The 15636-nt window shown below is 38.6% G+C and overlaps 1 protein-coding gene across 1 annotated transcript in view; it reads left to right on the top strand.

Moving 5' to 3' along the window:
- Window positions 1–6266: 6266 nt before the first annotated feature.
- The window catches only part of LOC102733646 (cilia- and flagella-associated protein 47), a 66680-nt gene continuing 57310 nt past the window's right edge, over window positions 6267–15636 (top strand). Inside the window, exons 1-2 of the mRNA XM_081809012.1 lie at window positions 6267–6487; window positions 10703–10854. Of these exons, the coding sequence (XP_081665138.1) occupies window positions 6293–6487; window positions 10703–10854 (347 nt within the window). The 5' untranslated portion in view covers window positions 6267–6292. The remainder of the gene's footprint in view (window positions 6488–10702; window positions 10855–15636) is intronic.

The raw sequence follows: 15636 nt of genomic DNA, 5'->3' as shown, positions 1-15636 counted from the left end.
TTTTGCACCAAAGACACCTCAAGATTTCTTTCTTGGCTATTGGCTTCGAACCCTACCTAAAGTTTCTTTCCTACATCATAAAATATATTCATAAATTTGCAAGTCTAAAGAATTCTTGTGCAACAGAGTTCACAATTGCATACTACTTAGTTTTTACTAGAAATTAAGGTTTCTAAGCATTAAGAATTCTAATATACGTAATCAAGACTACCAGAAATAATAAGGAAAACAACTCTCTATGTGAGGAAAATAAGATACGTGTTTTTGGTAAGAAAAAATTTGAGGAATAAAAATATATGTTAGTTGAGGGAAATGAAGATAATTTTGTGCTAAAGGGACACTGGTTATTTAAAAGTAAAAATTATGGACAAAATCTGAATGTAGAAAAAGAAAGTTGTAGAAGGTTTATGGAGAAAGAATCTTTGAAAAGTTTTATGTGTGGTCAGTACCGGCTAAGATTAAGATAAACTTAAATAAGTAAATGTGTTTTAATTTCAAAAGTACACTGGTGCAAAGTTTTTGTTTTCTCTTTGTTAAAAGTGCGAAGCTTTTTTGAAATATTGATCTGATCTTAATAGGGGCCAAGGTGAGGCAGCCTCAAGATAGGCCAGTATGGCATGAGCATTATTTTAAATTAAAAGTAACAAAAACCCAGCAGATTCAGGAAAAGCTCTTTACCTCCCCCTCAACTGCCTGCTTTTACCAGGAAGAGAGCAATTAACAGAGATTACTATTTACCTAAGAAACGTATTTGCATAATAGGGCAAACTTTGTTTTCCATGCAACTTCTTTCACCTTCTTGCTAATGATCTTTCTCCCCTTTGTATCCTCAGACCCCTACCACTCTCCTTAGCTCATATAAGCTTCATGTTGCCTGTCTTTGCAATTTCCATGTCTGTGTGGATTCCCTGTACAAATGTACACTATTAAATTTGATTTTCTCCTGCTAATCTGTCTCATGTCAATTTGATTCTTAGTCCAAGTAGAGGGACCTTGAAAAGCAGAGGAAATTATTCCTCTCTAACATCTTCATAAGAAATTGTAAACAAAAGTTTTTCTTTACCTTTTAAGTTATGTGCCTAAAACACTATGATTCACTGTTTGCCAAAATAATTTCCTGTATTTTTTAGGCCTTTGGTTACTTAAGAAAACTGAGTCTGAATGTTAAAAGAGCAAAATTTTGCTCACAACTATGTAACTTGTATTTGCCTTTGATATTTTTTATTGTCTCTTTGGTTAAATGGAAAATTATTGTTCCATAATGATTTGTGATCCTATTCAAACAAATGTCCAAAACTTTTGATATTTTTTCACATACTTCCCAAAATCAAATTCTAAAATGAAGTCTTTTGACCAAAATCTAACTGAAAATTTCCAGTGGGCCACTGGAACATTTAAAAAGAAATGTGAGAAATTAAACTAAATTGACTTATTGGGTATGTTAAGTTACATGGCAGCATTGTCCAAGAAGTTATATTAAACCCTTCTAGATTATATTTATGTAAATATGGTATTAAAATAAGTCTTCTAAGAATTATAGGAAACTCTTAGCTATCTGATGTCTGGATATGTTATTATCTTAAAGTGATATGTGTCATAAAAATAACCAAATTTCTTTGTCAATTGCATGGTAATGGTCTCGAATCAAATCTGTAACCATGGCCATGTTTAAGTCTTTTATCGTTCACAGACAGTTATACTTGTACTCAGATGCCTTCATAAAAACTCCCTGCAAGTTTGCCTCATCTTCAATGAGACTCATGGAAAAAAAACTCTGAGTACAGGTTTCTGATAACCTTCATAAAACTGAACTAGGTAAAAATTTCTGAAACTAGTGGAAAAATTAGAGTCAAACAGAACAAGTATTAATAATATGAGATTGAATGAACTGAGAAAGATAATTATACTTTTTATGACTTCTTGTTTGGAACATTGCTGAACTTTTAAAAAATGTTTTAGTTTTTCCAGATTTAAGAAAACTTTTTCTCTTAAGCTGACTTACAGCAATTTGAGAAAATGTACCTTTGTGAACAAATTGAAACATTTACCTTTTCTCCCTACCTGAACCCTTCAGAATTCAGAAACTCTCAGTGAGTATTCTTTTTTTTTTTTAAGATTTTATTTATTTATTTGAGAGAGAGCATGAGAGAGCACAAGCAGGGGGAGCAGTAGGGGGAGAGGGAGAAGCAGACTCCCTGCTGAGCAAGGAGCCTGATGTGGGACTCGATCCCAGGACCCTGGGATCATGACTGTAGCCGAAGGCAGAAGCTTAACCAACTGAGCCACCCAAGTGTCGCTCAGTGAGTATTTCTTATATTTTTATGGCAATATATTTATTTGCATAAGTTCAATAAGAATCTGTTTTCCTGGGGTGCCTGGGTGGCTCAGTTGTTGAGTGTCTGTCTTAGGCTCAGGTCATGATCCCAGGGTCCTGGGATCAAGCCCCACATTGGGCTCCCTGCTTGGCGGCAAGCCTGCTTCTCCCTCTCCCACTCCCCCACTTGTGTTCCCTCTGTCACTGTGTCTCTCTCTGTCAAATAAATAAATAAAATCTTAAAAAAAAAAAGAAGAAGAATCTGTTCTCCTTATGACAGGACACAATTGGAAACACAGGTTATTTCACCAAAGTTTTTGACTGGAATGTCATATCTGAGAAAGACATGTATAGGCTCAGATATGATCAGACAGCTTTAAAGAACTAAGGTTGACTTTATTTTATTTTTTTAAGATTTTATTTATTTGTCAGAGAGAGAGAGAGAGAGCACAAGCAGGGGGAGCAGCAGAGGGAGAGGGAGAAGAAGGCTCCCTGTTGAGCAAGGAGGCTGATGTGGGGCTCGATCCCAGGACCCTGGGATCATGACCTGAGCCGAAGGTGAGTAAAGAAGGTTACTTCCTGGCACATGCGGGAACCTCAGGATATTTTGGGAACCTCCAAAAGAGAGGGATTCACCAAATCTATAGGTATTGCAGGCAAAGTCCGATGGCAAATACTTGGCTTGGCTTTTGGCGTTGAGAGGCTATTAAAATTTCAAGCTAGATATTCCTTATGAAAAGTTCCAGCAAAGCAGGTTTTAAAAAGCTTATATGGTGAACCACTGTTTTTGTTGCACTTATGTAAATTATCAGGCCACTTTTTTTTTGGAAATGACTTATTTTGCATGCAAATTAGTGTTAATTTGGCTGTCTTTGGTAAAAATAAGGGTGGTTTGTAGAGAGAAAATATGTCTAATATTTTGATTTTTCTCCCATTTTTCTGACTTGGAATCATTTGAGATCTAAAACTGCCTTTTTTCCCTGAAGTCCTGCAAACTAAATATAAATGACTTGATGTAAACCTCAGAGAAATTGCCACAATAGCTCATAAATAGGCACTGTTCATGCCTATTGCTCAGTGGGCCACTCAGACCACCAGAGACATCTGAACTACAAACCAGGAAGATCTATCAGATTGCCACTACCTGCCCTCACTGTATCTGAAGGTGCTTTGAGCCTGACATCTGCAAGTCTTCCCAACTGGCTACCCTCAGAACTCAGAAACTGGCTTAACATTTGATCCAATCAGTAACCATTATTTTTCTTTTGTTTCCATAGAAACACCTCTTATTTAATCCCTGATTACTTGAATCATAGGCCTACCTTTGAGAATACATCTGCATCACTGCCTCCTGAAACAAATTTGACTAAATTGACCTGTTGTCAGAAATAAGAGACAACCTACCAGCTCAACTTTTAATGTGTGAAACTTAAGGAAAGTTTCATAGGAAGGAACCGTAGGGGCTGAGGGCCGGCCACCCCATGATGGCCATTTTGGCATGAAGATTATTCTGGGCTGAAGGCAAGTGAAACCAGTGGGCTTGAGAGAAAATTTTGCCCCTCCCTAGCGACATAGAGGAATCTAAATGAGTGTCTTTCACAGAATAACGGTTATTAGCAGAGATAAATTTTATCTGAGTGATCCATCTGTATGGCAGGAGAAATATCTAATTTCCAAACATCTGCCCTTATCACCCTGTGAGGTGCATTCCTTCCCTCTGAAGTCCCAGAGCCCTACTCCTACTCCTTGAATCAGGATGACAGATAGACCTCATTTTGTTTTTGTTTTTGTTTTTTTTTAAGATTTTATTTATTTATTTTGACAGAGAGACAGCGAGAGAGGGAACACAAGCAAGGGGAGTGGGAGAGGGAGAAGCAGGCTTCCCGTGGAGCAGGGAGCCCGATGTGGGGCTTGATCCCACGACCCTGGGATCATGGCCTGAGCCAAAGGCAGATGCGTAATGACTGAGCCACCCAGGCGCCCCTAGACCTCATTTTGCCTGACTGTCTTTGGAATTTCCATGTCTGGGTAGGTTCCCCGTATGTATGCTTTAAATTTGATTGTCTTCTGTTAATCTGTCTCATGTCTATTTGATTCTTGTCCAGCTAGGTGCACCTTGAAGGGGACAAGAATTCTTGGTACTTGTCACTGCCATCCAAGTCAGGCTATTCTACTCTATCTGGGCATTAGTGTCATCGGTTTATTCTCATTAGTGTGGCTTTTCACCATCTGGATGAAATTTTAATCTTATGTAAGCTTAGTGAATATCATTATTACTACCCACTGTCAAATTATTATTTAAACACATCGATTACCACACTTTTAATACTCTTGTGTTCAGAGAAGATCTGTTTATCTTCTTTCAATAGCTCTTGTTTCTAGGTCATTATTCTAACCACTATAAAAGATATTCCTGGATTGCATTCAGACTCTTCTTTCAAAAAAAAACTTTCAAAGTCTTTCCCATAAGTGTTTTACAAGATTCCCACAGTACCAATAGGATAAATAAGTTACCCCTTATTATAATGAATGATGAACTAAACTGTTATGGAGACTTGGAGGTTAAGGAGAGACATTCTAAATGTCCACTGCAGACTTGACCATTCTTCTACTCTGAATTTAAGAGAAAAATGTGGACTCAATAAGTCCACATTTTGCCATGTGAACTAGAAATCAGAAGTCTTACTTCATACTTAGCCAGTGGAAACTCTAATGGTGGGTAGAGTTTCTAAATACCAAGGAAAGGATGACAATGAGAAAGTAAGCAGAATGATCTCTAGTAGAATTTTTCCATGTCTACTTTGAGACCTGTTTAAAGGACTGAAACAGTTGGTGAGAAAGGGAAAACAGTGGATTTGAAGGATAAATAACTGTTTGGCCAGCAGAGGGAAAGGCCAGGCCTCTCAGAGTGAAAGTTATATACAGTGGCAAGGAGGAAATGAAAACACAAATATTACATAATATATATATGTAATGTGAGTATATATGTTTATATATAAGCAAATATAAATATATTTATATCTATATATTTTTATAAATATAATATATATATAATTACACAGTATATAAATATATCTGCAGAGCTTGACTCCAAATTAATAAAGGTTCCTAGAAGCAGCATGTTGTAAAGTTATGATAAGAGGCAGATTTAAGGCAGGGGTATACCACTCATCTAATATGTTTTAAAACCCTAAGACCATCACAGCATATAAAGAAAGAAGAGAGTAGGGATTGGGCAGGGTGAATCTGGGCTTGTTGAAAAGGTGCTCATCTAGCTAGAGATGAAGAGGTTTGATCTCAGTCTTCTGAGCAGCACCTCGGTTTCACAAATGAAGAAACTTAACACCTAGAGTAGTGAACAAAACTTGTAAAGCTTCTGTACTCAGTGTGTGGTCCCAGGACCTGAAGCGTTGAAACCACCTGGGACCTTGTTACAAAATTAGGCCCTGCCCCAGATCTACTGAAAGAGAATCTGCATTTTAACAAAAGACCCAGAGGATTGCTATTAGTTTTAGTAACGATAGCCTAAAGGCCAATGAGCAGGACACCCAGGGGGCCCTGACTCTGCTTCCATTGAATTCCCCTGTTACTGTTACATTGTGTTGCTTTAATAGACTCCGTGGGCACATCACTTCCCCTGCTCTTTAAGCTTTGCCTTAAGAGAGGTCCAGGAAAATGCCTACTCCCCCATGCCATCTTAAGATCCTGCCAGGCCATGACGAAGTGAGATGCCTCCGGGATTTGGGCTGTCGTAGAATGTTTTCCAGCTTCTCTGGTGACACCTGCGATCCCTGTGTTCTTTCCCCGGAATCCTGCATTTTCTGTTCGGGAAAGCCAGCTCACAAAGTTTGGGCTGCACCAATGGGGGTGGAGCTTGAGGCGAGCGCGCGGCGTCCGTCGGTTGCCTAGCGACGGCGTCCACGCTGGCCCTCTGTAAGTCAAGTCAGCTACCGTTTGCAGGCCACTTAGAGGGCCGCCATGGAGACAGAGAGGGGCTCCCTGGTCCCCCGGGAGGTGGAGACCCCAAAGAAGGAGCTGCAGCTGCGGGTGACCCCTTCGGAGGTGAAGTTCCTGGACACGCTGGCCGGGAGGGTGTACCGTCTTCCAGTTACTGTACACAATCTCGGCCGTTGCAACCAGAAAATCCGGTTTCAGGAGCCCCTCAAGCCACAGGTAACACACTCGGGGGTGCTGGAGCAGGACCTCAGGAGCGTCAGGGCTCTGAGAGCACCTCCCCACCTGGGCGCCTGCTTTGTCCGGGAGAGTAGACGCCCGGCACCTGCGGGGATGGGGGCAGGATTGATTTCCTAGGGAGCGGCGGTTTAGGTCTCAGTGTTTACTTGTGCTAGCCTTTTTGTTTTGTTTTGTTTTGTGTTTTTACTTTTTGCTTGTCTTTGAGAGACAGGATGGGGAAAAGTAGATCTAGAACCTCCCAACTTCATCATTCTGCATTTAGAAAGAAGGGAAAGGGGATTCCTTGTCTGTCTCCTAACAGCCTAGAATTTATGCTTATATACTGTAGAATTACATCAACGAAATTCATATTCTAACAAACATTTGTTGAGCATCTACTATGCAAAATTAATGTTTCGAGAGGCTGTCCCGATCTTCTGATTTAAAAGTTGACAAAATTGTATCTCAGCCTCACTGTTATTTTAGATCATGTGTGCGAGTGGATGTTTACTGTGATCACCTGTTATCAGGAAGACTTTTGATAGAAGAAAGGTGATAAGAATTTTTGATATGTAAGTGATAAAAAACCTGATTTTTTTTTTTTGTGGAACATTCCTAATGATAAATAGTATTGAATGCAGCTGAACTTATAGGTACAGAAATAAAAGGTATCTGTAATTTTTTTGTTAAAATTACATATATTTGTTTGAAAAATGTACGGTAGTGATTAGAAGGACAATAAGAAAAAGGCCTTTCATATTCTACTTTTTACACTTAAAAAAATTGATGTACTATTTACCTACACTAAAGTGCACAAAACTAGAAAGTAAAATTTGATGATTTATTATATATTTATACACCCATGTAGCCACCGTTTGGGTCAAATTGTAGAATATTTCCACCACTCTAGAAGGTTCCCTTCAGTAACCTGGAGTAATCACCCCATGGAGGTGACCACTGTACTGATTTCTAACACCACAGATTAGTTTTGCTCTTTCTTGAGTTTCATATAAATGGAATCATGCTTTGTTCATTTTTATATTTGCATGTTTTAACAATAGTAATATGGATTTTGTAATAAAGTAGTATGTCACAAGAGGCTATTAACTCTTTAAATAAAAAATGACCTGATTACTCCAAATACTGTAAAATTAGGGGAAAAGTTGATTATTTCACTACCTCACTACATATTTATTGAACAATTGAAAGTATGTCTGAAAATCCCAGATGGGAGCAAACACTATTTTATGGATGCCCAGGAGACACTCGTATGGGTGGTTTTTGTGCAGTCAGGAGAAAAATGATATAATTTGTTTTGGTTTGTATCAAGAATTATAAAGGAAAACTATGTAGATCACAAGTCTTGACACTGACAAGAGAATGGCCAGGTAAGCTTACAAATTAGAGGCCAAAGTCATGAGCCCAATATCATTGTGAACTTCTCTTTGTTGCAAGACCATGATATGCACTCCTGGTCCTTCATAGACATAAAGGGAATTAGGAAAGAGATAGATTAGCAAAAAATGTATTAGCTATCTTGTAGAGAAAATAAATAAAAACAAAGTACTCTATAAAGAGCATTGTCATCACCACTGTTTATAATTATTTACAAAATGATGCTCCTAATAGACAGTAGTACTTGTTTTCCACCCTGGCTCAAGAGGCTGCCTTGTGGGGCTCCTGGGTGGCTCAGTCATTAAGCGTCTGCCTTCGGCTCCGGTCATGATCCCAGGCGTGATCCCAGGGTCCTGGGATTGAGCCCGCATCGGGCTCCCTGCTCAGAGGGAAGCCTGCTTCTCCCTCCCCCACTCCCCCTGCTTGTGTACCCTCTCTCGCTGTGTCTCTCTCTGTCAAATAAAAAAAAAAAAAGAGGCTGCATTGTCTTTGTGTTGACTACCTAGTATGAACCATAAGCAGTGCTACATGCCATCTACTGTGGGTTGCTGGTAGAATATAAAGAAGACACAGCCCTCATCTTTAGTAACTTTCGTGGTTGCTGGATCAGTCAGGCCAGTCTTACTTGTAATTGCCCCCTTTACCCCCATGGCTCAGACTCCCTTTTCTTTTTTTTTAAAGATTTTATTTATTTATTTGAGAGAGAGCTAGAGTGAGAGCGAGAGCGAGAGAGCACAGAGGGAGAGGGAGAAGACTCCCCGCTGAGCAGAGAGCCTGATGGATGTGGGACTTGGTCCCAGGGCCCTGAGATCATGACCTGAGCGGAAGGCAGAGGCTTAACTGACAGAGCCACCCAGGTGCCCCTAGACTCCCTTTTCTTTCGACCCATGTTTTCATTCCCACCGCCTGCAAGTATCACCCGTTTCCAAACCCTACCCGTCTTTGAGGGTCAAAATGAGTTTCCTTTTGTTCTCTAAGTCTTATCATATTATCTCCAAATTATTTCTTCCCTACTGGATACCAGTTGCATTAACAGACATTTATTATAGTTTGGACTTGAGTCCCGATGACTGCTAGTAAATGTTAGTTTTACCTCCGTGGTCCGTCCATCAGCTCCTAGGTAGGGATGGTGTCTTACACACCTTTGCATACAGCTCAGAGGGCTCAGCAACTTGTAATTTGACCAAAAGCACATGCTGCTGAAGCCCTGGTTTTCCTTCTTCTTCTTCTTTTTTTTTTTTTTTAAAGATTATTTATTTGAGAGAGAGTATGCACAAGCCGGGAGAGAGGGAGAGGGAGAAGCAAGCTCCCCACTGAGCAGGGAGCCTGATGTGGGGCTGGATCCCAGGACCCTGGGATCATGACCTGAGCTGAAGGCAGATGCTTAACCAACTGAGCCACCCAGGCACCCCATCCTGGTTTTTCTTCTTAAAGATACAGCTTCTTTAAAGGAAGATAGTCACACCTGATATGTGTACCTCTAGCACCCACAGGCTTATGCAGGGAATAATCGATCGCTTGTTTTCTGACAGTTCTGTAATTGCAGGGGGATTGAGAGTTGGACTGTGATAGTTTTAAGGTATCAGAAGTTTACTGGAAGTGTGAAGCTTTCAGACCATTTGTATCAACAAATCACTCCTCTGCTCTGTCCTTCATTACTGGAAAGTACTGCTTAGACTCAGCCTGGCATGAAAAGCCCTGAATAATTAATTTAAACAGACCTCCTTCATTACGTATTGAAGCTCACTGCCCAGCAAGGCTAGCTTATTAATTGCCTGCTGGGAGACTATTTTGCTTATTCTTTTCTCTGCTTGTGTCTAGATATTCCTGCCCCCACAGGGAGCATCTTACTTGCTTGTTCACCTTTTACGACCATTTCCTAAGCCTGGGCCAAGTACACTCCTTTCTGGCCCATGATAATCAGGTTTTCTCATGGATTTCCATGATACTTATGTCTCCATGACTCATAAGACACTTAATTAGTCCCTGCCTTGTATTATTTAACTTTCTAGGGGTATATAGTCTGCTTCCTTAAAGAGATTATATATTCAGGAGAGGGAACTCATTCCAGTTGTGGGGAAAGAGCTTATATTTTAGAATCAGAGAGATACGTGATTTGAATCCTCACTGTCACAGTGACGTTAGACATTAATTAACTCTACAAGTCCCAGTTTCCTCATCTATATTCTGGGAGCCTTAACATCGGCCTTATAGGACTCTAGAAGTAAGAGGTGTAGAATGCTTGACATCTTGTGAGTGCCCAACACATAGTAGTTCTTCTCTTTCTCCCTTCATATTTTTCCTGGAGTCTAGCAAGTGGTTTACAAGAATGAAAGTGTTTTTTCCCTCTTTATTCTATTCATTTTTTCTATTTCCTCCAAGTTATGAATTCTAAGTCCCCACGCAGAAACTGTATAAAATGCTGTATGTACATGTGTATACATACATATGTATATATGCATGTATGGCTGTATTATGTATATGTATAGATGATTCAGCAACATTTTTATTTGATTGCTCTCCCTTTCTTCTCTATTTAAGTATCTCATACTTCTCAAGGAGGCTATGAGCATTTACATGTTTCTCAATTGACTGCATTGTCAGTTTCAGTCCATGTACTGTTAAAAGCATATCTGAAAGATCTAGGATCTGATACATATACATATGGTAATTAAGTCTTTGCCTTTAGGGAAGGGATATTGTCTATGTATTGATATAGCTCTTGAAATAATGTATACTTCTAACTTCCTTTGCTCACATTATTGCCTTATTAGGAGTCACCATGTATCATTTGATTTTTTTTTTTTTCTCCCACTAAAGTTCAAACTGATTTTGACCAATCTGGATAAAGCACTTGCTTCTGGACTTCAGATGACAGCTATGGTGGAATACCATCCTGACAAAGATGAAGACACTTTTGACCAGCTACTTATTTCAATAGGAAATAAAACAATAGAGATCCCGCTAGTTGGGTATGTATTCTCCATATTTCATGCTGACGTCTTCAGCACTCTTTGAATAAAACTAAGGGTCAAAGTAATATTTCCTATTTTCTCTGGATAATAGGGTTTATTGTATCTATAGTTTCCTTACAGCAGACCTTAAAGGACAAATTTTTAGCAACCTGTGGTGTTTAAAACAAATGGAAGGCTAGTTTTCTGGTTCTTTCTTTAAATTTAAATTTTAATTTTTTAAAAGATTTTATTTATTTAAAGATTTATTTGAGAGAGAGAGAGTGTGGAGGGGGGTGGGGAGGGGCATAGGGAGATGGAGAGAGAGATCTCCAGCAGACTCCCCGCTGAGCACGGAGCCTGCTATGGGGCTTGATCTCAGCCCCATGACCCCGAGATCATGACCCCGAGATCATGACCTGAGCCGAAATCAAGAGTCGGATGCTTAACCAACCGAGCCACCCAGACACCCCAAGTTTTCTGGTATTTTTAATTAAAATAAAAACATTAAACAATTGCATGTATTCTGTTTTTTCCTTGACTCACATCCTATTTTATTTCTACCATGTTTTTTTGTACCTTTTGACAGCAAGACTTAGTAAAGAAACCTGTATTGCTGTCTTTACAGTCTCACATTCCACTCTTACTTCAAAACTCCAGACAGGCTGTCTTCCTGAGCTTTCCAGTGAAATAGCTCTTGCATGTTGCCAATCTGTTGGTAATCCCTGTCTTTATCTTACTCCATTTCTCAGCAGCATTTGACACTATTAACCATTATTGCCTTCTTGTGCCACTTTATTCTCGTGACTTTCCTGGTACTACACTTCTTCAATGGCTGCTCCTTCTCATCTTACTTTTCTTTGTTTTATTGAAATACAGTTGACACATAACATTGTACAAGTTTAAGTTAGACAGCATGTTGATGTGATATATTTATATATTACAATATGCAGGTTTTAAAAAATATTTATTTGAGAGAGAGAAAGAAAGAGAGAGAGAAAGCACAAGAGAGGGGAGGGTCAGAGGGAGAAGCAGACTCCCCGCTGAGCAGGGAGCCCCATGCGGGACTTGATCCTAGGACTCCAGGATCATGACCTGAGCTGAGGGCAAACGCTTAACCAACTAAGCCACCCAGGCGCCCTATATATTGCAATATGATTACCACCCTAAGATGAGCTAATATCCCTATCACATTATATAATCACCATTTCTTTCTTGTGGTGGGAGCAATTAAGATCTAATCTCTTAGTAACTTTGAAGTTTATAATACAGTTGTTGACTGTGATCACTATGCTGTGCATTAGCTCTCCAGGGCTTATTTATCTACTAGTTCCCTATTTGTACCCTTAACCAACATCTCCCCAATTTCCCCACTCCTTGGGCTCTGGTAACCACCATCCTACTCTCTGTTTTTATGATGTATTCTTAAATGGATTGTGAACCTGTATCCATTATTTTAATTTAATTATTGTCATAATTATTTCACTGGATTTTAAATAATGAAGATGTTTGACTTCAAAAAAGAATCTAAATTGTGCTCTTTTGAGATTGGTTGAAAAATGTGGACTGATATAATGAATAGAACACAGAAATAAGTACAGTTGACCCTTGAACAATGTAAGGGTTAGAGCCACCAACCCTTGTGTAGTTGAAAATCCATGCATAACTTTTGACTCTTCTTACTAATAGCCTATTGGTAACTGGAAGCCTTATTGATAACATAAATAGTTGATTAACACATATTTTGTATATTGTATGTCTCACATACTATAATTTTACAATAAAGTAAGCTAGAGAAAAGATATATTAAGAAAATCATAAGGAAGAGACAATACATTTACAGGACTGTATTATAAAAAAATCTGAATGTAAGTGCACTCACTGAGTTCAAACTTGTGTTGTCCAAGGGTCAACTCTAACTGATTTGGAGATTAACTTTGATCAGATTATTTATTTGATGAGGAAATTGCCATTTTCATTTTATACTGAAAAAAGTATATTTTTGTTCATTATAAAACTACCTGTTAAGGCTAGTGTGAACAGTTTAGAGTGTTTTTTATTCATATACATGCACATATGGATCCTCATTTTCCTTAGCAAGGTGTCATTGCATAGATGTTATTCTTTTGTGTGTATTTGTCTACCACCAGCAGAATTAATATTTGAATATTAATATTGGTATTTGACATTCCTTTTTAAAATTTCCCTTGTATTTTTTATTTTTATAAGCTAAATTTAGACCTGCAGTTATTTGGTTCCCCATGTTGTTGAGAAGTTCTGATTAAGCACAACATTGCATTCTATAAAGAAATCAAACAATTGACACATGGTAGCCTATTACAAATACTTAATTACATTTTTTAAAACATTTTATTTATTTGAGAGTGAGAGAGAGAGAGAGCATGGGGGGGAGGGGCAGAGGGAGAGGGAGAAGCAGACTCTCCGCTGAGCAAGGAGCCAAACACAGGGCTCGATCCCAGGACCCTCAGATCATGACCTGAGCCAAACGCAGATGCTTAACCAACTGAGCCACCCAGGCGTCCCAGGCGTCCCTTAATTTACATTTTATAATTTAAGTATGGCCATTTTTGGTCCATTCTGCACATTGCCATAACTATGAATTGCACTTAGATTTGCTTGTTTGTACCATATATGGAGAGAAGAGTTGAAGATGCTTCTGCCTTTGAAAATAGGAATTTTGTCTTGTCCCCATAATGTATGTTCTCTCTCATCAGAAGTCAGCTGCTTATCACAGTTGCAACATAAGAACAACACCGCCCTCTTAAAGTATGATGGAAAGGGTTGAATGAAGATGTGTGTGTGTGTATCTGTGTGTGTATCTGTGTGTGTGTGTGTTTGAATGAAGATGTGTGTGTGTGTGTGTGTGTGTAAGTTTTTAAGTTCTGTACAATTCTATTACCTGTGTAGGATTTTGTATCCACCACCATAGTCAAGATATTCAGCTGTTCCAACACCACAAGGATCTCTCCTATTACTTTTTTATAACCACACCCACCTCCCTTCTGCTTCACACCTACTATCACTGAACTGTGGAAACCGCTATTCTGTCTTCCATTTGTAAAATTTTGCCACATGAAATATGTTATACAGCTTTTTGAGGTTGACTTTTTTTCACTCAGCAAAATTCTCTGGAGATTCAACCAAGTTTTTGTTTATATCAATAGTTTGCTCCTTTTTATTGTTTCACTGTTGACCTGTTGAAGGATATAAGGCTGATTCCAGTTTTTGGTTATTACAAATAAGGCTGCTATGAACATTCTTTGCTTGCCTCTTGTCTAGAGTTTATAGTTACATTAAATGGGGATGAACATGGGAAAATATATTTATGAAATCTTGTCTGGAAACCAGAAGTTTGTATTATCTGTACTTTAGCAGAAATGATGTAAAGTGATTCTGAGCACGTTTTTTCCCATGTATCCATAAAAACTATGTCTCTCTTGCACATTTAAAAATGTCTAAAGTTTTTCATTATGAGCTTGAATAGTTGCAAAGATGTAATTGCTTGTACATAATAAATGTTACTATAAGATAATTACATGCTTTTTTCAAATGTATCCAGTAAAGTGGAAATACCATAGTAATTTGTTAAACAGTTGAAAAATTTACCTCTTTCTTTTTTTCCCCCTCAGATTTGTACTTCCATTCTATTTCTTACCCTAGCATCATATCCTAATTTATTACATTTTTATACTTAGAAGATCTTTGCTGATCACCAACAATAAACTATGTTGTAAATTTGTATGTAATTCATACATATGTATATATGTACATGTGAATATGTGTAGCCAGTATGTATACATATACAAATATGTATATAAATAGATTTACTGTAATTATAAATCTATACATGTTTTTAAAAATTTTTATTTATTTATTATTTTTTTTAAAGATTTTATTTATTCATTTGAGACACAGAGATACAGAGAGAGAGGGAGAACACGAGCAGGGGGAGAAGCAGAGGGAGGGGGAGAAGCAGGCCCCCAGCTGAGCAGGGAGCCCGATGTGGGGCTCCATCCCAGGACCCTGGGATCATGACCTGAGCCAAAGGCAGACGCTTAATGACTGAGCCACCCAGGCACCCCTGTTTTTAAAATTTCTTATGAATTATATATATACTTTAAAGATTTTATTTATTTATTTGACAGAGAGAGAGAGAGCACAAGCATGGGGAACAACAGGCAGAGGGAGAAGCAGGATCCCCACTGAGCAGGGAGCCCAATGCGGGGACTCGATTCCAGGACCCTGGGATCATGACCTGAGCCAAAGGCAGACGCTTAACCGACTGAGCCACCCAGGCTCCCCCTCTTATGAATTATATTAAAAGATTTATTTTCACTCCATATATAAATTACCAAGTTTGATAATTATTTTTCCTTTTTTATTATTGAGATGCGATTGACATCTAACACTGTGTAAGTTTAAGTTGTACACACTGTTGATACATTTATATGTTGCAATGTGATAACTAGGGTGGTGTTAGCTAACACCTCCATCACACAATTATCATTTCGTTTTGTAGTGAGAACATTTAAGATCTCGTCTCTTAGCAACTTTCAAATACATAATGCAGTGTTGTTAACGGTAATCACAAAGCTGGGCATTAGATCCTCAGAACCAATTCATCTTCTAAGTGCAAGATTGTTTCTTTTGACAAACATCTCACCAATTTTCCCACCTCCAGCCCCTGGTAACCACCCTTCTCTTGTCTCTCTCTTTCTGTCTTTTTTTTTTTTTAGATTTTATTTATTTGAGAGAGAGAGAGCACATGGGGGGGGGGGGACA

This window comes from Leptonychotes weddellii, chromosome X, assembly GCF_054177405.1.
Source record: "Leptonychotes weddellii isolate Sample4059 chromosome X, ASM5417740v2, whole genome shotgun sequence".
NCBI classification, from domain to species: Eukaryota; Metazoa; Chordata; class Mammalia; order Carnivora; family Phocidae; genus Leptonychotes; species Leptonychotes weddellii.
This window is presented reverse-complemented; position numbering and strand designations above follow the sequence as displayed.